This window comes from Lynx rufus, unplaced genomic scaffold (assembly GCF_022079265.1).
Source record: "Lynx rufus isolate CCGP_SWC_20201006 ecotype Redwood Valley unplaced genomic scaffold, mLynRuf1.p SCAF_15, whole genome shotgun sequence".
NCBI lineage: Eukaryota > Metazoa > Chordata > Mammalia > Carnivora > Felidae > Lynx > Lynx rufus.
Genome location: NW_025814829.1, coordinates 35,572,681 through 35,594,606, shown reverse-complemented (window position 1 = coordinate 35,594,606; position 21,926 = coordinate 35,572,681). Strand labels below are relative to the sequence as shown.

General features: G+C 40.3%; 3 protein-coding genes across 7 annotated transcripts in view; 2 read left to right on the top strand and 1 right to left on the bottom strand.

Moving 5' to 3' along the window:
- The window catches only part of TOR1AIP1 (torsin 1A interacting protein 1), a 44,145-nt gene extending 42,802 nt beyond the window's left edge, over nucleotides 1-1,343 (bottom strand). For both annotated transcript variants that reach the window (XM_047076848.1, XM_047076849.1), the window contains exon 1: nucleotides 855-1,343. In XM_047076848.1, the coding sequence (XP_046932804.1) occupies nucleotides 855-1,332 (478 nt within the window). In that variant the 5' untranslated portion in view covers nucleotides 1,333-1,343. The remainder of the gene's footprint in view (nucleotides 1-854) is intronic.
- Nucleotides 912-21,926, top strand: part of LOC124510127 (torsin-1A-interacting protein 2-like) — a 37,098-nt gene continuing 16,083 nt past the window's right edge. The window contains exon 1 of one of the 2 annotated variants that reach the window (XM_047076850.1): nucleotides 912-1,014. The gene's annotated coding sequence lies outside the window, so the exon portion shown is untranslated. Of the gene's footprint in view, nucleotides 1,015-5,809; nucleotides 5,887-21,926 lie in introns of those variants that run through there. The other variant, XM_047076851.1, reaches the window with a different exon arrangement.
- On the top strand, nucleotides 928-21,669 carry LOC124510128 (torsin-1A-interacting protein 2). 3 transcript variants are annotated; one of them, XM_047076854.1, is made up of 2 exons: nucleotides 928-1,014; nucleotides 19,211-21,669. In XM_047076854.1, exon 2 carries the CDS (start codon nucleotides 19,870-19,872, stop codon nucleotides 20,263-20,265), a length of 396 nt encoding a protein of 131 aa, XP_046932810.1. In that variant the 5' UTR covers nucleotides 928-1,014; nucleotides 19,211-19,869; the 3' UTR covers nucleotides 20,266-21,669. The 3 variants fall into 3 exon arrangements, with proteins under 3 accessions (XP_046932810.1, XP_046932809.1, XP_046932808.1); XM_047076853.1 differs by lacking the exon at nucleotides 928-1,014 and adding an exon at nucleotides 5,800-5,882; XM_047076852.1 differs by lacking the exon at nucleotides 928-1,014 and adding an exon at nucleotides 5,805-5,886.

Sequence of the window (21,926 nt, the reverse complement as noted above, 5' to 3'; positions counted from 1 at the left end):
GAAGAGGGAGGTGGGTGGGAGAGGATGGCTTAAGGGAGTTGATTCACCTGTGACTTACCTAAAACTATACGCTCACTTTGTCAACATCCTTTTGGCCCATTTAGATAAAAACTAAGAGTCCTGTTTCGTCAAGCTACTTAACCAATGAGGTTACACTGAGGAACCTCAAGTGGCGAATTTTTGCAGAGATCACCACACGTGAGACAGAGCGATCAGCTCAAAGTTCAGGATAATTGACTTAGCCCACCTCGGTGTAAGTACCTGGGAGGGGTCTCAATCAATTCATCAACCACTCTATCCCTTGAAACGCCCACTCCCCAAATTTCCCTTCCCTCTCCCCTGACCTGGGTAGCGTTGGAAAAAGACTGGAAGGTTACATTAGAACCATAACTCTCAGCTAGGGACTTCTGGCTTTTCAGAGTTAAAGGAGGAAATGGAAGTGGCTTTGGTAGCAACATCCGCAGGACAGAGGAAACTGAAGTGAAACGGAGTCCCAAGTGTTTTGATGTCGCGCCTGCCACCTAACTCGTCCACCCTCCGTGACGGCCTGCAGATAAAGGCAATTCGGGACGCCCCTGCTCGACGCACAGGGATGCGCAGAGCTCCCGGATCAGGTCGCTCAGCACGACTGCCTACCCAACCCTCAGCCGCCTGCACCTCTTGCCCGCCTGCGGTCGGGGCGGACCCCGCGTGGGGGCGCCCGTCTATCCGCGCCGCGGAGCCACTGGAGCCCCGGCGGGGATGAGCTGGGCGGGAGCTTACGCCCGCCCGACACGCGCACACACCGCTCGCGCCCGCGCGCCTGCGCTCGCTCCCCGGCTCGCGGCGGAGACTGTTACCTCCGTCGGTCTCACCTTCAGAGGAATGAGAGTCCCGTAACCCTCTCCTGGTCGTAACCGGAGACGGCTCTAGCAGAGGCTGCTGTGACTGCTGCTGCTGTAGACGGGTAGTCCTTCGCGTCTTCATCTCCTCGGCTTCCTGGAGTCGCGGCTGCCTCCTCTGCCGAGAACGAAGGTAGTAGGCGCTTTCTCTCACTTCCTCTTTCTCAGAATCAGGCCGGAACTCTTCTAGCGGGACTCGTCTTCTCGCCGGGGACTTTTCCTTGGCTACCCGGGGCTCGAAGTCGCCGTACACTTCTGGCGGCTCTTCCGAGAACCTCACTTCCCGCCGGCCGGGGCGCGACGGCGAAGGAATTCCGTACGCAGGCGCGTCACTGCCGCCGCCATTTTGAGGGGCGAGCCGGCGCCTACCCTCCCGCAAGGGGGGCCGGGGTGTGACGTATAGCCCCCATCCTTCCCTCCCCGGCTCCTCCCGCCTCCCGTCGCCCGCCATAGTTGTTGACGTAGCTTGAGTCGATCGCGAAGGTGGATTTGGGGTCCCTAGATTCTCCTGCCGTGGGTGGCGACGACTTTTCGGGGTGTCGGGCGGTGCTCGTGGCGGTCAGGGAGGCAGTTGAGAGTCGCCGGGGCCTCCGCCTGCGTCGTCGCTGCTGTGCTGCAAACCCGCCTCTGGGCCCATGGTGTGTCCTGAGGGCTGTGGGAGAGGCAGTGCCTATGCTGGGTCAGCTGCTGCGGGTCACTCCCGCCTCCTGGCTGAAGGCACCAAAGAGGAGGAGAAGAGGGAGGACGACGTCGCTGTCCTTGGCCTTGGGGGAAGGTGGGAGGGGACGACGGAGAAGGGACAACTGGCTGGGCAAATTGCCTTTCCTGAGCCCAGCTGCTCGTGGCAACTGTTGCCCGCACGCAGGAGACGCCGGTCCTGGCCCCCTGTTCCGAGTTTCTGGGGGAAGGCCGAACGAAAGTCGTGGCGGGGGGAGAAGTTTCGGTCCTCGCCCCCAGGCTGTTGCGCAGTTTTCCTGGAACCTTTTTGATCGACGCCTACCTTAGCCATGCCTTTCCAAACTTATTACTGGAGTGATGATATAAAGATCCTTTTGCAAGGGCTATCTTTTCTTGGAAATTTCTTAGTTTTTAAGCCCCTTGTGAAGGCAGCCAGTTTTAAATTTTAAGTCACCTGTTGAGAGTGCAAAGTCGTATCTGCAGGTATACGCTCGGGTAGATTTCCATTTGCAGAATGTATGCAGTCTTATTCCTGGCTTTCGTGTTAAAGCTGTATTCCAGCAGCACTGTTCGGAAACCTTATTAGTGCTGTGTTATGGACGTTGAGCGATGAACAAATAACTGATTAAATAAGAGCGCTGTAATTCTAACTTATGGCCCATTCTTATTTTGATTCTGGGCATGACTTGATCTACTGACTTTGATTTAGGGTTTCTTGCGTTTAGTTTATTGAATAAGAAAGCATGATAAAAGCTGTTTGTTTCAACTCTTCATATTTACAGATGTGGATAATCTGCAGTAACTAGCCAAATTTAGACATATAGAAAGTCAATAATTGAGAGAAAAGATTGTTCCCTCAAACATATACACTTGTCTTGGAAGACTTTCTAGAACTTATTTTAGTGAATAGGTTTAAGAAATTGTAATTTTGGAAACCAATTACTGAGTCATTCTGAAATTTTGGAAGATGTTTATTTCAGGTATTTTAAATCACCTTAGAATGTTTTTCAGTGACTCGCTTGCTTAAACTGGGCACAAATTTCAATTTAATGAAAGCCTCAGGTGTATTGTATTTTCACTAATTGTCCATACATTTGGCTAGATAGTTACATGCTTTAGAGAGTCACCTAGGTTTTAGACTGTTAGGATCAGTAGTTTAGTTCTGTTTACAATATACAATATAGCCAAAGAAGCTGGAGGAACAGTATCAAAGGAGATGCTGCTTTTTTTTTTTTTAACTTTTTATGGGAAAATTAAAACTCTAGTATTCTCCTTTGTCCGCTTGGGATAAGTGGTATTGTATGTGGAAAATTTGTGAGTCTTAATTCTTTTCCGATAAAATGCTGAAAAGTACTGATACTTGGTAATACCTGGCTTTTATTCACGATTTAAGTAACCCTTTCTCTGTAAGGTGCCTATTATAGTGCTCATTAACATATAATTGTAAAAATTCTTTCATGTAATTTTTAAAGGATATAAAACTTTAATAGTGTTAATATACAAAGTTTATATTATGAACATCAGTGCATATTAAGTACGTCTTTAAAACATTTACCAGTATAGTCTCTACATAGACACTTTGGATACAAACTTTAAAACTTAGGTTTGGGGACATATTTAAAAACAAAGGACAAGAGGTTCTACATGTTGCTGAATAATCAGAGAAGATGAGAGGTTCTACCTGTTGAATAATCAGTATGGTGGTGTTTTGAAATTTTAAAATGCTTGTAAAAGCTTAGGAAAGAAACTAATGGCTTTCACTTTCCAAAGAAACAAATCATGAGAACATTAAGTAAAGTCAGAGGCATGGTAGCTTTAACATTAACACATATATTTGCTTAGGGTTTTCCCTCTTTGGTCTAGATAATAATCCATAATCCTCGCCCTGGCGTAGGCTAGGATTGTCTCCCACTCCTAGCAATCTTACAAATACCAACTTTCATCACTAACTGTGAAGTGAGGCTAAACTCTTATGAAACCAGATATTCTGCTGTAGGTGTTTTCCAAACTGTAAGAGTGGCCCCAAAAGACTTGACGTTAGAGGCAGTAGATTCATAGCCAGTAGTGGAAGGGGTTTGCTGGGTCACCATTACCAAGAGGGGGCATGAGCTCTGGTTGTTAAACAATTACTTTGGGAACGTGAGAGATGTGGAGGAATTCAGTGGCTCGAAAGAGAAGACAGGTTAGAGAAGAAATGATTATAACAAAGAATACACTCATTTAATTCATATATTTATCAAACTATTCTGTACCAACGTAGATGTTTGATAAATATATGAAAAATTAATGAGTGTATTCTTTAGCCTTAGGGTATTTGCCATATATGAGGGAAGATCTCTATTAAAAATTATAATTCAGATTAAATGGCATCAATTTGTATACCTAGCTGTTATGCCTGAGTCTAGAAATCTAGTGTTGTTGACGCTGGATTTCTAAAACAGCTCTTTTATTTTTTTAAGTTTATGGATTTATTTTGAGAGAAAGTGTGAGTTGGGAAAAGGCAGAGAGGAAGAGAGCTATAATTCCAAGCAGGCTCTGCGCTGGCAGCTTGGAGCCCAATGCAGGCTCGAACCCATGAACCGTGAGATCATGACCTGAACCCAATTGGACGCTTAAGTGACTGAGCTACCCGAGCACCCTTAAAGCAGCTATTTTAAAGGACACAGTTTATTTTAAAATGTGATTTTTGTATATGAAGTTTGTTTTTGTTTTTAGGGTAAGCAGAAATCTAGTTACTTAGAAAGCATTTATCAATTCATTGTGCATCATCACCTATCTGGTCAGATAGGAAAATAACTCTATTATCTTAGCAGAAAGGCAACACTGTTCCTTTTTTTTTTTTTTTTAACATTTTATTTATTTTTGAAGAGAGACCGAGTATGAGCAGGGGAGGGGCAGAGAGAGAGGGAGACACAGAATCTGAAGCAGGCTCCAGGCTCTGAGTTGTCAGCACAGAGCCCGACGAGGGGCTTGAACCCATGAACTGTGAGATCATGACCTGAGCCGAAGTCAGACACTTAACCTACTGAGCCACCCAGGGGCCCCAACACTGTTCTTTTCTAATAAGGAAAAAATTAAAATATTAAAGCAAGCCAACTCCATTTATTTCCCATTCTCACAAGTAAATGGAAAGTATTTTAGACAGTTACTGCAAATGAAAATGTCTAGCTGGAAGTGTTATACTGAAATTAAGTGAAGTTAAATTCAATGAAATGAGTGGGATGTAGTAAATACTGTTCCACTTATTCTTTATTGATTTAGAAATTGCAGTCAATTATTAAACAGTATTTAGGAATCCTGTGACTTTTGCTGAAAGAGAATGATTGAGAAATGAAGCCACCAAAAATCACCACCACATAAAGAATCATTAATCGAATAAATATTTATCTTCTGAAATGTACTACACAATCCCTCTTCTAGGTACTGGGGATATGGTAGTGAAAGAGTAGACCAAAGACAACCCTCCCTGCCTTGGAGTTTATATTCCACAGGGGTCAGATAAAAATCAAAGTAAAATAGTGTTTTGGTTAGAAGTGTTACAGAAAAAAAGAGGAAAGGGAAACTGAGCTTTAGGAGAGTAGGTTTCTTCTGTGTTGTTTTGAGTTAGTGTACGTCAGGTACAGGTGTTTTAGACTTACTTGCCCCTAACCAATCGTGTGTTCTTCGCTAAATTCCTTGCCATCTCTCAATCTGCACATTTATGGGATTGACCAAAATAATAGCTATTTTTCATCATTTATTACTATAACTTAGCAGGTACTGTTAGGTACATTAGCATGTTTACGGACAAATGAGGTTTGTAAGTAGCCTTGTCCCCGTTTGACAGGAGCAGACTGAGGGTTAGATTAAGCAACTCGTTTGAGGACACTCACCTTGTAAAGGTAGAGGCCAAGTTCCAAGCCACGTCTAACTGGTACTGGGCATTATTGGGTAGTGCCCTCACAGTACTGGTTCCATGGGTTGTTCCCCGGTGTCTTGCAGAGAAGCGCGCTTTCCTGTAGGATTGCAGGGATATGGTCCCAGGCAGTTCTGTGGTGCGCATTCGCCACGCCTCTCACCCTGGCATTGGCCAGCGGGTGGGGAGTGGAGAGAGGGGCGTGCAGACATGGGAGGAGGAGGGGCGGGCCGACTACCAGTCCCAGCATTCCGTGCGTCCCTCCCCTCCCCTCCCCACGAAGGTCTTCGTCACGTGGACTGGGACCGGGACGACGTTCTGATCCTCCGCGTCCGAGGTGGGGTGCAGCCCGGCGTTGTGGGGCAAAAAGAACACCGAAGGGCTCTCCAGACGTTGACAGTCGACGATTTAAGACCCTGCTAGAATTTGTAAGTAAGTAAAATGTATATACAACTTTTACATGTGTTAATATTTGATCTGAAAGCTTCTTTAGAAAGATTTTTCCAAAACGATCCCTCCCCGCCCCCACCTCCCTACAGCAAAAACCTTACACGGGGAAGGTTGGGGGCGTATTTTTTTTTTTTTTTTTTTTTTTTGGTAGTAAAAGAAGAAAAGCAGAGTCTTGTAAACGTTAAACAGATTAAGGTGGGAATAAATGTTTGGGTTGGACTTTGAGACGAGAAGCAGAATTTCTATAAGGCTCAAAATGTAAACGGGATATCTGACTACCGCTGTGGGTGATTACTCCCTTTACCTGCGTGCTTATTAGCAGGATCTCATCCTACGTCATCTCAATCCTTATAAAGTAGTGCCACCTCCGCGCCCCACCTTTTTTAGCCTTAATGGTGCTAAAAAGGGCCAAGGTTGAAGTTTAGTTAGACGCTACAATTATTCATTTGTTTATGTATTATGTACGTATTCTCAGTTGTATTTCATACCTCTTGAGAAAGTTTACTCTTTTCTTTCTTCAAGAAAGTGTATAGTACTCCCTAAAAAAGTGGGGCAGGGAGTGAGAGGAAAAGAAGAAAGTGTGTAGTATTCTCTACTTTATTAGTAGTGCTTGTTAGACTTTATACACGGTTACAGGAATGAGTTATCTTAATCTGATTCTATATACCACTTTTAGTTTTACCGGTTTTTAGACTTTAAAACATTTTATTTTAGATCTGTATGAGAAATCTTTGTCTTTTTTTTTTTTTTTTTTTAAGAATTAGGGCCATGGAATCTATCCATATTTACCAGTTTTATTTTTTAAGCACATGATTAGCATATAAATGGTCAGTGGAAAATCATTTAATGAGAAAAGGAATTTCATGATACAAGAACTAAAAATCTCAGGAGTCTGTATGGATTAGAATGGCTTAAATCTGACGTTTGCTATGGAAACTTTTAAGTGAGCACCTCTTCTCAGTAATGTTTATTATGCTGAAGGCAGAGTCCACAACTTGATTACCAGTTTTGTTGCTGGTTTATCACATAACCATGAATGACTCATTTAAGCTCTATTTCATTTGTTTTTCTTACTAGCATAGAGATAATACAAGCCTGAGAGCTCCTATAACTCATGAATAGAGTAACTTATGAACTTAGTTAATAATATTTGAGGATTATTGAGTATTTTAATAAGGTGTTGTGTCTTGTATATAATTTGTTTTTGCCTAAGAAGTTATTTTAAATTATACCATGGAAATCTACGTTTCTCTGAAATGCCTCTTGAATTTCCTAAGGGGAAGTTTGCTCAGAGACTCCCTATCTGCTTCTGCTGTTACTCATTTCGCATTTAGAATTTTAATTGTGTTACAATTTAATTAGTATTCTACATCTTATGACTACTATTGTGTCCCACAAGAGATAATTCCATAGAGTGACTATACTTTATCACAAGTTTTGTACAGCAAATCAGGCATTTTGTGAATTAAGAACAGTGTCCCCAACATTGGTTATAAGTATAGAGTTTGGAGTGAGAGCTGTGTTTGAATTCCTGTTCTGTCACTGTGTGACTTGGGCAGGTTACTGTATTGCTCTGATCGCCTTTCCTTGTCTGCAAAGTTAGAGATTCATAGGGTTATTTGGAGTATTAAATGGGATAGTTTAAGGACCCAGCAGATGGGAAATTGGGCTGTTTTCCTCTTTACTAACACCATGATTTTGGTAATCAAAATAGGAAGAAAATCCACCTATAATTATAATACTTCAAAAGATTAAATTGTGGGGCGCCTGGGTGGTTCAGTGGGTTAAGCATCTGTCCGGCTCAGGTCATGATCCCTGGTTCATGAGTTCAAGTCCCTCATGGGTCTCTGTTGACAGCTCAGAGCCTGGAGCCTGCTTCATATTCTGTGTCTCACTCTTTCTCTGCCTCTCCCCTGCTCACGGTCTGTCTCTCGAAAATGAATAAACATTAAAAAATTTTTTCAAAAGATCACACACACACACACACCCTCTCGTTTAGCCCTTGATCGTGGGCATGTGTAATGTGAATGTAATAACCTTTTTTGCAGAAAGTCAAATTTAAAAGATTGGTTAACTTCTGAGAGTTTTTAGTTCTGTAAATAAAGCTGTCTGGGTCTGCCTTTATTCTGATCTAGTGAAGAAACAGCATAATTTTCTTTTAACACGGTTTCCATTTGCTCTCCTCATTTCAAAAAATACAATCTCTAGGCACCTGGGTGGCTCAGTTGATTAGGTGTCCAACTTCAGCTCAGGTCACGATCTCCTGATCCGTGAATTCCAACTCCACACCGGCTTCTGTGGTGATACCTCAGAGCCTGGAGCCTGCTACTTTGGATTCTGTGTCTCCTTCTCTTCCCCTGCCCTGCTCACTTGTGCTGTGTGTGTGTGTGTGTGTGTGTGTGTGTGTGTGTGTGTGTGTGTGTGTCTCAAAAATAAATATTAAAATAATTAATAAAAACCTCTAGTGACACTTTCATTTAATAGTTTTTGAGGGCTTGTTGTGTGCCCTCATTATGGCAAATGCTGCTCGTTAACTCTTACAGTGCCTCTTTCTTCTAGGTAGTGTTACTCCTTTTTGTGGTTAAGAAAACGAAGGCATAGAGAAGAGTTCAAGCCAGGTACTGGAGCAGTCGGTCAGGCCTAGGCAGTCTTACTTCAGAGGAGAGTGCTGCAAGGGGTTTATTTTTGCAGCTTCAGTGTGTGGATTTTAGGTCCTTTATGTAGACAGGAATTGATCCTGGAGGCTGACCTACAATTTCTCTGTATATAAAAGTAACAGTATTTGTAACTACTGTGACCACATTAAAAACAGTTTTTATAGGAAAATGATGAATAGGGAAGTGTTGAGTGCCTGAACAGAAGAGGCATTCACCTATAGTTTTATTAATTGTATCAATGAAAGTATGATTTATATACAAGATGAATTATTAAGAGTAAGCTTTTAATAAGAGATAAGTTTAATAAGAATAAACTTTTTAAGAGATAAACATAGGGTTTATAGTGCCGGAAAACTATTCTTTAAAGTGGTGTTTCTCAGACTTTGTGGTGAAACATTAGAATGATCTGGTGAACCTCTTAAAACACAAACTCCTGCACCAGCCTCTCAGAGATTCTGGGTTAAGTAGGTCTGGGGTGGGGCCCAAAAATGTGCATTTCTAACATGCTCCAACATGACACTGATGATTTCCAGTTAATAAGTTTAGTAAGGAAACAAATACTAGTGGTGGCTGTCCAGATTGTTGGCTTGAAGTGAAACTGGTTTTTGAACACTATCTTTTGATAAAAAGAACTAGGATTTTTGGAGACATAGTTGACTCCAGGGCTGGGACAGGGAGCCTGGAACATCTTGTAGTGCTTGAAATTCAGGAAATGATCAAAAAAGTTGAGGGTCCTGGTTGAAGGCACACAGGAGCCAACTTGAAGGAGCTCCTAATGGCCAAAGTTGGAGCAACAAAATGAATGCAAAAACATTATATAAACCCAAATTGAGGATCATCAGACAGAATAAGTGACCATTACTTTTCAAAAAAGTGTCAAGGTCACAAAGACTAAAAGGTCACAAAAGACAAGAAACTATAAATTACAGATTGAGGAACTGTCTCAGTTTGGAGACGCAAGAGAACTAACAATTAAATGCAATATGAGATCCCAGGTTGTACCTGGAACAGAAAAACAACATTAATAGAGAAACTGGTGAAATTTGAACAGTCTGTAGTTTAGCGGATAAAAACCAATGATTCTTGGTTTTTATAATTGTACTTCAATTTTATGAGATGTTGACTTTGGGAGAAACTAGATAAAGGATGTAAGAGAACTCTGCAATATTTTTGCAACTTTTCTGTAAGTTTAAAATTAGTTCAGGGGGTGCTTAGCTGTCTGTCAGTTGGTAGAGTGTACAACTGTTGATCTTGGAGTTGTGAGTTTGAGCCCCACATTGGATATAGAGATTATTTAAAAATAAAATCTTAAAAAATATATATCATTAGGGTGCCTGGCTGGCTCAGTCATTAGAGCATGTGACTCTTGATCTTGGGGTTTTGAGTTCAGGCTCCATGTTGGGTGTAGAGATTACTTACACCTCTTTAAAAAAAATAAAATGTATTCAAAATAAAAAGTTTAATACAAATGTGTTGACTTAGTGTAGATAGTAAAGGTGATTAGCGGAGTTGAGCTAAAACTGGGAATCCATTAGTGTACCCAAATATTAGCAAACTCTTTGATCCTTTGTGCTTTGCTTACTGCCTGTGCTTAGTCCACCCAAATCTGAACTACAAGTCAGAGGAGTTGGGAGGGACTAAGAAGGGTAAAAAGGATAAGAAGGAAAGGAAGTTTCTTTACTCAGAAAATATGTATGATATTTGAACTGTTCCAGGCATTTAGTCCTTAGTTAAGAAACAGTTACCTTAGGAAGTAATTGGAGTACTTTTTTTTTTCTTTCTTTAGTACTTTTTCAAATTCCCTTTCAAATATATGAAAGTACCAATTAATAGAAATACTGGGAAGTTGTGGGAAATTGTGAAGATAATACTAACATATTATGACAACAAATATGGTACAGAGGAGTGGGCAAGACTTAGAAAGCCTTAGAAATTTAGTTTGAAATAGAGACAAATGGCTGGTATAAGTATAGAAATACCTAAGCTTGGCACTGAGTCTCACTATTGAATGACTCATGTTAACCTTAAAGGTTTGACTGCTGGTGTTTGAAATTGAAACTGTAACAATTTGAAGGATGGATTTTGGTCCATTAGGGCAAGGTCAGTTGAAATGTACCAATAAATGCCTAAAGCAGTTGTTCCCCTTTAAGGTATGCTAGCAATCCATACATACACCTGTTTTATCTGTCAGTTCCTGGGGTGAGAGGAGAACACTCTGCAGCTGTTTTCTAACTCAGGATCGAATTTTTTTTTCTAACTAGATTAGAGCTAGTTCCTCACAAAACAATCTGAAGACTTCTTTAAGGAGCATTTATTTTCATAATAAATTTTGAACAGAATTAGTTTAGATTATGTGAACTTAAAAAGAAGTTCCTTTTTATGCCCATACTCCTTAATCTCCTGTCATCTAAATTCTAAACTAGTTACAAAATATGAAACTCAAAAGATTTGAGTTTATGTGTGAAATGTATCAGAGATATTGTCTTCTATAAAAAATAGACATTTTTGATTATTGGTTAGCCTTAGAATATAATATTCCATGGGAAAAAATATTCAAAATAGGAATTCAGGGTTTAAAGCATTTACATTTTTTGTTTTGTTTTTTTTTTTAATGTTTGAGAGAGAGAGACATCCTGAGCATGAGTGGGGGAGGGGCAGAAAGCTAGGGAGACAGTCTGAAGTAGGCTCTAGACTCTGAGCTGTCAGCACAGAACCCGACACAGGGCCCAAACCCACGAACCTTGAGATCATGCCCTGAGCCAAAGTCGGACACTTAACCGACTGGGCCACCCAGGTGCCCTTGTGTTTCTGTCTTTTGATTTTATGTATCATGTGGAGAGTTAGCTAAGGCTGTAGTCTGAGGGATATGTTTTCCTGGAGAAGTCACCCCAATCCTGACTCAGTCTGAGACTTAGATTATCATATGATAAAAAGAATGAGACACTTCTTATCTGTCAAAGGCAGATTTGAGCTTGCTTCCTAACATCTATTCAGGAAATAGTGAAGAATAAAATATAATCAAAATATTTAATGAAGGTAATTAGTATGTATTAAGCTGCCATTATTAGTAGATATACATTTCAGTGGATTAAATAGAGTTGCATTTTCATTTTTCAGTTAAAGTGCTGTTTTCTAAATTTTCTTCCAATAAAGTTTCAGGAAGAATTATAAATTTACTTTAGTTCTTACCAAAAAACCTGATTTGTGTTTTTCATTTGTATGACATTTATGCAGTGGAGAAACTTTAAACTTTGGCTTTTAAAACTGTTGTTGGTTAAAAGATTTGTTTGAAAACCTTGCTTTTTCTGTGGGCCTTCCAGAATTTCCTAGGAACTCTACATGCAATCTTTTTATATCTCTCTGAAGGCATTTAGCCTTTACCCAAAGTATGGTTTCCTTTCTGGATTCCCTAGACACATAGAAGTCCTGTAAGATTTTCTCTATGTATCCATAGTTCGTGGCTTTGGGTCTAGTACATGGTTGTTTTCCTCAGGAACTTAAAAAATTACGTTTAATCAGAGTAATTAATGGTGGTTCTCAAGGTATTTTCAGTATTTCTACAAGCCTAATAGTAATCATATTTACTTTAAATCAGCTACTTTTTTAAATTTTTTTTTTCAACGTTTATTTATTTTTGTGACAGAGAGAGACAGAGCATGAATGGGGGAGGGGCAGAGAGAGAGGGAGACACAGAACCGGAAGCAGGCTCCAGGCTCCGAGCCATCAGCCCAGAGCCCGACGCGGGGCTCGAACTCACGGACCGCGAGATCGTGACCTGGCTGAAGTCGGACGCTTAACCGACTGTGCCACCCAGGCGCCCCTAAATCAGCTACTTTTAACTTAAGCTAATAATGGAATTGAGGAAGGAAACAAATCCAGAATATCTAAATCTTTCCAACTTGATGATAGAGGAATTTTGACTATTTATCTGTAATTTAAAATACTGAAAGTTTCTTAACCAGGGCCAGTAACACTATCTTCTTTCTTTGTTAGAAGTTCTGATTGGCAGATTGACATTGGCAGATGTCTAATAAATTTTTTTAATGTTTATTTTATTTTTGAGAGAGAGAGAGAGAGTGTGAGCAGGCAAGGGGCAAAAAGAGAGGGAGACAGAATCCGAAGCAGGCTCCAGGTGCTGAGCTGTCACCACAGAACCCAACGTAGGGCTTGAACTCCGGAACTGTGAGACCATGACCTGAGCTGAAATCAGACACTTAACTGACTGAGCCACCCAGAAGCCCCAGATGTCTAATTAATAAAAATGAGAAAATGAAATTATTACAGGAATGCTGATTGTTTAGACATCCTTCCAAAATGAGATCTGAGGAAGGGTGTGCTAGGAATAAAAATTGCATTTGGTAGTAAAATGATTGGGAACCATTAACACGTAATGGTTTTGAACTACGTCAGATTCTTTTGGGAGTCTAAAAATACCTCTTTCTAGGAAAAAAACACATGTGTACATAAAACATTTGTATGTAATTTCAGTGGATGCAGGACCCCCTAAACGTATCCTAGATCTTACTGTGTGAAAGTGGAAAATTGCGATAGGTGATTTTCTCCACCCCTACCTCAGTATATACACACTGTTGAAGAGCAGCAAACAGCTCATATGTAAGAAGAGGCTTCTTAAAGCTTAACTGTTCCTACTTCAAAAAGGCTGTGTCTTATAGTAGCTAGGAGTACAGGCTGTGGAACCAGTCTTCCTGGATTCAAATACTTATTTTTCTGCAGTGACCTGTGTGACCTTTGCAAGTTGCTCAACCTTTCTGTTTCCTTACCATAAAATTGATTATTCTAAGGATTACATGAGTTAATACACGTAAAATGCTCAGAAGAGACAATGGCACTCGGCGTTAGATATTGTTAGTAAGCATTATTATCTTACAGAGGATTACTATTGAATACCTGGCCAAGTGAGGTTCTCTGGGCTACAACTTACTTAGAAGAAGGGTTCCTTTTTCTAATTTAGTACAAAAGCACCATATGAAATAATGTCCCTGCAAAACGATGCATGTCTTTATGGGAGTATTCCTAGGTAAACTTTCTTTTCCATATCAGTATTAGGTAGGTCTCATTTCTGTGAAGAGAGAGTTGTTTACAATTTTATAAGAAAAACTAAGATCTGTATCCTTCTGTAAGGCTTTTTTTGGTCCTCAGTATATTAGCCACCCTCTGGGCAAAGTAACTGCTGCGCTCTTCTGGTCCACAATGTGAAATTTTGGTTCTGCCTATTAGTCTCTTTTTCTAGCCCATTAGTATTTCCACTCTAATCTTTTTAAAAATTATAACATTGAATAGAGATTCTGTAAGCAATTAGGTTTTATGATACAGTGAACCTTGTGCCTCCAAAGAGTTAAAAAAATATTTGTGACAATATTTGAAATGTTCTGTATACCCTTCCCAATCCCATCTCCTTTTCTCTCCCATCAAAAGTAACAATTCTCCTTGTGCTTGTTGTTTTCTTTTTAGCTTTATTGAATATTTATTCCTAAATAATATATTGAAACTTGATGTAAATGAAAATGTATAAGTTTGTGTGTGGGAGGGTTCTACTACTTTCAGTTTTTTTAGGTTAATATTCTTGAGTTTCATCTGTGTGTGTATATGTACGTAATACAGGCATACTTTGGAGACTAGTGAAGATTTTTTACCTACCACTGCAGTAAAGCATATATCTCAATAATGTAAGTCAAATCAGATTTTTGGTTCCAGTCCATATAAAAGTTATGTTTATACCTTAGTACGTTAATGATGCAATAGCATTATGTTTTCTTTAAGTGTACATACCTTTATTGCTAAAAAATGCTAACCATTATTTGAGCTTTTAGTGAGTCATAATCGTTTTGCTGGTGGAGGGTCTTACCTTTATTTTTTTAATATAATTGATTGTCAAATTGGCTTACATACAACACCTAGTGCTCATCCCAACAAGTGCCAGGAGGGTCTTACCTTGATGTTGATGGCTGCTGACTGATCAGGGTGGTGGTTACTCAAAGTTGGGATGGCTATGGCAATTTCTTAAAAAACAACAGTGAAGTTTGATGCATCCATTGATTCTTCCTTTCATGAATGATTTCTTGGTAGCATGTGATGCTGTTTGGTAGCATGTTACCCACACTAGAACTTCTTTTCAGCACTGTAGTGAATCCTCTTAAACTGGGCCACTGCTTTATCAGCAAAGTTTATGTAATATTCTATATCTTTTGTTGTCATTTCAACAATCTTCGCAGGAGTAGATTGCATCTCAAGAAAGCATCTCTATGGATTGCTTTGCTCATCCATAAGAAGCAACTCCTTCATCCATTAAAGTTTTATTATGAAATTACAGCAGTTCACTCACATCTTCAGGCTTTACTCCTAATTCTAGTTCTCTTGCTGTTTTCTACCACATCTACAGTTACTTCCTCCACTGAAGTCTTGAACTTTCAGTCATCTGTGAGGATTGGGACCCACTTCCAGAATCTTGTTAATGTTGATATTTTGGCCTCTTCTCATCAATCAGGAATGTTGTTAATAGCATCTAAAATGGTGAATCATTTCCAGAAGGTTTTCATTTTACTTTGCCCAGATCCATCAGAGGAATCACTCTCTGTGGCAGCCATGGCCTTACAAAACATACTTTTGAAATAAAAAGACTTGAAAAATAATAGTAATAATAAGACTTGAAAGTCTAAGTTACTCCTTGATTCATGGACTGCAGAATTGACATTGTGTTAGCAAGCATGAAAGTAACGTTAATCTCATTGTACATATTCCTCAGAGCTCTTGGGTGACCAGGTGCATCGTTAATGGCCAGTAATATTTTGAAAGAAATCTCTTTGAGCAGTAGGTCTCAACAGCGGGCTTAAAATATTCAGTAAGCCATATTGTAAACAGATGTGCTGTCATCCAGACTTTGTTCCATTTATATAGGAAAGACAGAGTAGCTAGCATAATTCTTAAGGGCCCTAGGATTTTTGGAATGGGGGAAAAAGAAGCCTTTTGCTTCAACTTCAAGTTACCAGCTGCATTAGTCCCTAACAAGAGAGTCAGCCTGTCCTTTGAAGGTTTGAAGCCAGGCATTGATATTTCCTCTCTAGCTGTGCAAGTCACAGATGGCATCATCTTCCAATAGAAGGCTGTTTTAATCTACATTGCAAACCTGTTGTTAGTGTGACCACTAAGTAAGTTAGCTGGATCTTCATTAAGTAAGTTAGCTGGATCTTCGGGTTCACTTGCTGCAGCACCTACACCAGCACCCGCTGCTTCACGTTGCACTTTGATCTTGCGGAGACGGCCTCTTTCCTTAAACCTCTTGAGCCAACCTCTGCTAGCTTCAGACTTTCCTCGTGCAGCTTCCTCACCTCTCTCAGCCTGCATAGAATTAGACAGTGAGGATTTTGCTCTGGACTGGGCTTTGGCTGGAGGGAATGTTGTGGCTGGTTTGATCTTCCCTCCAGAGCACTCAGACTGTCTCCGTATCAGCAGTAAGGCTGTGTCACTTTCATAGCTCTTGTATGTTCACTGGAGCAGCATTTTTCATTTTCTTCCAGAACTTTCTTCACTTTCACAACTCTGCTGTTTGGTGCAAGAGGCCTGATTTTCAGCCTGTCTCAGCTTTCTACATGCCTTTCTCAGTGAGCTTACTCATTTCTAGCTTTTGATTTAAATGAGAGATGTGCAACTCTTCCTCTCACTTGAACATTTAGGGATCATTGTATGATTATTAATTGGCCTAATTTCAATATTGTTGTGTCTTAGGGAATAGGGAGGCCTGAGGAGAGGAAGAGAGATGGGGAAACAGCCAGTCAATGAAGCAGTCAGAACACACACAACATTTATTAAGTTCAGTGTCTTACATGGGTGTGGTTTCTGGCACCTCGAAACACTTACAGCGGTGACATAAAAGATCACTGATCATAGATCACTGTTACACATATGATAATAATGAGAAAGTTTGAAATATTGTGAGGATTTCCAAAATGTGACACAGAGACATGAAGTGAGCAAATGCTGTTGGAAAAATGATAGTGATAGACTTGCTTGATGCAGGGTTGCTGCAAACCTTCAATTTTTAAGAAATGCAGTATGTGAGAAGCACAGTAAAGGAAAGTGCAATAAAACAAGATATGCCTACCTCGATTTGTTTATCCATTTTACCATTCATTGTCATTTTGGCTGTTTGGCTGTTACACGCAGTACTACCGTGAATATTTACATTCATGTTTTCAAATGCAGATGTGCAAATTTTCTGGGTTATATACCTAAGAGTGGAATTACAGAGTTCTAGGAAATGCACACCTTCAGCCTTATTAGATAATGCCAAATTAATTCCAAAAGTGGTTGTACTAATTTATGCTCCTATTGTTAGAGTGTAAGGATTCAAGTTATTTGTATTTACTATTTATGTTTATTGGGCACATAAACATGAGTACTTCTCTGACACATAGTACTTTGTAGGTGGCTGTGTAGTTGTTCCATACAACCTTATTTACTTGGGTAAATAAAAAGCCAAAAAGCCCTATTCTCAGGGATTTTATGTTTCAGTACAGACAAATGGCTAAAATGTTTACTATATCAAAATGGAAACAACAAAGCAAGGAGAGGGGACGTTATCTCGTCTGCTCTTGGATCTATATGGGGATTCGAGACTCAGGGGATGAAGTACCACTCCGAGGCCCTGGGCTTTATTTAGTGGTCAGCATAAACAGAGATACAGGTATGATGAGCTTGGTTGGGCCTGATGCTTTCAAGCTGATAATGTCAGTGAAGCTGTGGGTGGGGGGTGGGAGTGGAGTTTGAGAATCTTGCCAGGAGCATTTCAGGAGGCCCTCTTCACCTATCAGTGGTAAGGCTTAGGAATGAGGGAAGAGGCTGGTGATAAGTAATCTTACTCTGAGCACTTAGTGCTTTGGGGTCCCTTTTTGACTCTTGGCCCATAGTGGTTTAGAGGATCAGAGGAGGGGCTGTCTTGTCTGAAACATGAGGAAAACTAGAGTTCTTGAAATCAGGAATACTTGGGTCTCTAGTGCTTTGTGGACTCTTGAAGTTGAGAAATGAAGGTTGGGGGAAGGGTGGGTTTATTTTGAGTACTTGGAGCTTTAGGTCTGGCTCTTGACACTGCCAGTGGAGACATGGAGTCCTGGGGGAGGGGTGGTTTTACCGAGAGTGTGCAGTCCCCATTGTCAGACTTGTTGATTTTTGCCAGTCTGGTGGATGTGGAATACTGTCTTGTGCTTTCAATTGCATATTCCCGTTTCGTGCCAAAAATCCACAATTTCTTATCTTTTTAGTGTTAGACTTAGCCATATAACTCTACTAGTGACTTTTATGTTGAGCCCCACGATTGTGTGGCTTTATTCATTTGTTCCATGTACTAGACTGCAAGGTTTCCCAATTCAATAACTGAAACTTACTCTGGTGCTCTTGTCAGTGGACCCTCAGGTGTTCAGTGTTGTCACCATAAAGGTTAAGTCAGGATCCCTGCGTCCCTTCTGTTCACTTCGAATGAGGAGCTGAATTGGTAGCCCGCACCCATGCATTGTTACCTAACCTCAAAAAGTACATCAGTATATTTACTGACTTTCTCACCTCATCTGGGGCTCCCATCAGAATAGGAGCCCTGTATTGCAGCACTGTCAGAAACTCTTCAGTTACCTCTTAAACTTGCCATTTTAAAATCTGAGTATCACAGCTACCGTTGATAGTCTGTAAGGAAGATGCTTCGGCCAAACCACAACTAAGGCTTTCACGCCTCTGCTTTTCAGGCCAAATCTTTATATAGTCTTAGCACTCACACCTTTCCCTGTGTCTCTTACTGCTCTCACAGGATCAAGCCTCAGAACTCACAAAACACTGCAGAAAAACAAGGTATATGTTGTACTCTGGCACATAGTACTTTCTAGGTGGCTATGCAGTTGTTCCATACATCCTAGTACCCGACCTTATTTATTTGTTGCATTCAGTGTCATGAAGGAGTATAAAAATGATGATAGTATCTATAAATTCCAACTTATTTTCTAAATATTTTCCAAGAATTGCTCAGGACTATTGCTCAGGACTATACCTGACTTGCCTTATTAAACATTATAATGCGCATAAACCTATAAAGATAGATGTGGGTAATAAAACCTGTCCCTCGTGGTTTCTTTTTCAGTCTTCAAAAGGATTGCCTCCAACTTCCTATAGTTAGCTTTTAACAATATTTCCTGATGATTTTGTAAGCATTTTCCTGGATGGATTGAAGTCTTTTGTAGAAAGGCTGTCACCATTGTTAATGTTATCCCACACATTACAGGAATATCATATATGTCACCCATTTCACAGAAGAGATACACAAGAAATCTCAAAGTTTTACCAGATTAAACATGATTATACAGACTTTATTATTACTAAAATGCAAAAGGAGTTAGCAAAAAGAAATCTAGTCCTAAGAATACTAAGCTAATACAAATCTTAAATGAGCCAAAACCCTTCCTAGTGCCCAAAATAAGCATAACTCCCAACAGATACATTGGTTTGAACCCATATAAAATTGTCATGGAGAAACCCACAAGACAATTCTCATCCACCTTGACTGGCTCAAATGATTTCCAAATGCATGTTTCTAATAATATTGTGAGCAACTCAAAGCCCATATGAGTCGTCTGAAGTTTTATCATTTACAGGTATGTGAAGCATTTCCAGACCCTCCAACCAACTCAACATCAGCTACTTCTCTGTGTCCTGATTAAGGTCCTCCCAAGAAAGACTTCATTGGATCCACGCTCAAGAGGACTCTACCAGGTTTTCCTGACCCCCCTCCATCACTGTAAAGTGCCAAGGCATTAAGACTTGGGTACCTGTGTTACAACAACAAGTGCCAGCGCCCACAAAAGACCCATTGGACCTGTCAGCTCCTCTGTTTCACCAAGCAGACGTAATAATTTACCAGCAAAGCAGAGTAAGCCAAGTGCCTCTGCATGATACCACCAGCTGATAACACACAAGGAGAAATAACTAATTTAGACTAGAGCCCCATCTTTTCTTGAGAAGCTGGGATTTCAAGGAACTATTCTGAGATCTGTGCTGCTAATAAGCGACTGACAACGTTATAGACGAAATCGGTCCCTGGGTTCAGAGACTGAGTTGCAATTGAGTGAAAAACAGACGACGAAATCTTGAAGAATTGCACGGAGGTGCAAGCCAAATTTAACTCTGGTTGCCAAGTATTTTCAGACTGAGAAATTGCTAAACCAGACCTGTAATAGGACTGGTTATTTGGGTATCTGTGTCATTGTTGCCTCTTACTGTTACATTGCTTTCTGTGTTGTTTTTCTAGGCCCAGATGTTCTCAGATAATTCACATTGCCCTGACTGTGGACAACAGTGGTTCCCTAGTTTAGAACTAGGCCATTGGTTGTACCAGACTGAACTTGTTGAAAATGAATGTTACCAAGTATTCTTAGACCGTATTAACAGAGCTGATTATTGCCCTGAGTGTTACCCTGATAACCCTGCTAATAGAAGTCTTGTTCTTCCTTGGTCTTTCCCACTTGAGTGGGCTCCCCAAAATCTTACCAGATGGACCTTTGAAAAAGCTTGCCACCCATTTCTTCTGGGTCCTCCACTGGTTAGAAAAAGGATCCATGACTCTAGAGTAGCTGGTTTTAACCCTGCATTGCAGTTAATCTTGACCAGAACAGATAAAACCTTGAACAAAAAACTTGGCCAAAACAAATAACTTCTTAAACATTCAAAATCATGGAGACTCTAGAGTTTTGTACTCGTAGCCCAAGGAAGATGGAAAAAAGACTCCTTTCTAAATATGATATAGACCGTCACTACCTTGGGGACCTGTTTATTAAATTGTTGGATCTGCTCCCATGGTCTACACATATTTTGTTCAGCATGAATTTAGTCAGTATTCCAGCCAGACCGTTCATCTAGAACCAGTCTAATCCATGTTCCCTATGTTTTGGAATTCGCTTACCCCTCCTAGAAAGCTCCACAGCCTTATTGTGGACATATGACAGGGTAGTCCTGGAGGAGAGGCCCTATACTGTATGTACCATAATGATACTTCTCGTGATAACTTTTGTGGGAAAGCATCCCTAATAGCTGGATTGTAGATTATTCCAGTAAAACAGCTAGATATTTTGATAAGAAACTACATTGTTCTAAATTCCATCTCTTATACATTAACCCATGGTAACACTTACATAGGTTATACAAAAACGTGCAGAAATACCATTATCTATATTCACTTGGCTCTGCATAAGCAAAGACTATCCTGTCTTTGTGGTGACTGAACTTAGAATGTCTTCCCCTGGAAATGGAAAAGTACTTATACTATGATATGAGATAGATGATGAAAGGCGGTATCAAGCTTGACTCCATAGATACTATGAACAGTCTAGGGGAAGCATCTCTCTCAGAACTAAGAATGTTTTGCTGGACATTGACCACATTCTGGTCTTCACTTGTTTATGAGAATCATGGAACCATAGTATGGGAGAAACGTAGAAAAATCTGTTGAAAACATCTCAGAGGCCACTGAACAATTGTAAAATCCCTCTCGAGATACTAGATAATTCAGTGCTTGTGTAGCGGCTCAACAATGTTCGTAAGGTCCCAGGCTCTTTCTGTTCTTCCCCCCTGGGATCCTTATGGAAGCTTTTTGTCCTTATAGTTGTTTCCCCAGTGAGTACAGTGTGGCTGTTGCTGTTACAGACATTTCATTCCCAATCAAAGGCCGGAAGTAGGATACAGAATGCTTTTTCCTTTCAAGTTTTTTTTATTTGGGGAAAAAAATATTTCTCCAAAGTCCCTTGCAGATTTTCATCTTAAATCTCATTAGAAGGTACTGGTTCACAAGAGAGCCTGAGAGGCCTGGCAAAGGGGAATGGGGTGAGCAATGCCTGGGTAAGATATATTGTGTCCCCTAATAAAATCAGGGCTCTTTTAGGAAGGGATAAGCAAGGAATGGCTATTGGTATGCGACAAATGCCTACCACATGTTGTGCAACCTGAAGTTGTTATTCTGTATAAAGGATGTACCCTGGAGATCTACCCTGTATCTGCCTTATGTCTATCAAAATGGAACTTCTCTCTTGTTACATTGCTGAATAAAGTGTGTGGACTGCTATATTGAGTGAAGACTAGTTAGTTTATCATTAACCCTTGGTTAATAACTCCCTTCACTATCCTAAAGCTCTTTCTAAAAAGTGAAGTTTTATTTAGAGGTATTGCTTTTGATCAATATTATTGTCGCCTAAATGTTTTCAGACACATACTGACAAACACTTTACATATGTGCAATTTTAAGTATCGGCAAAATGTTTTAACCAAAGATGGTTTTAACTAATGTCTCCTTTAAATAGTAGAAAAAAATGAAATGGATAT

What these genes read in the sequence shown, in the direction of transcription:
- LOC124510128 (XM_047076854.1), top strand. Translation starts at nt 19,870, where the DNA reads ATGTTCTCAGATAATTCACATTGCCCTGACTGTGGACAACAGTGGTTC.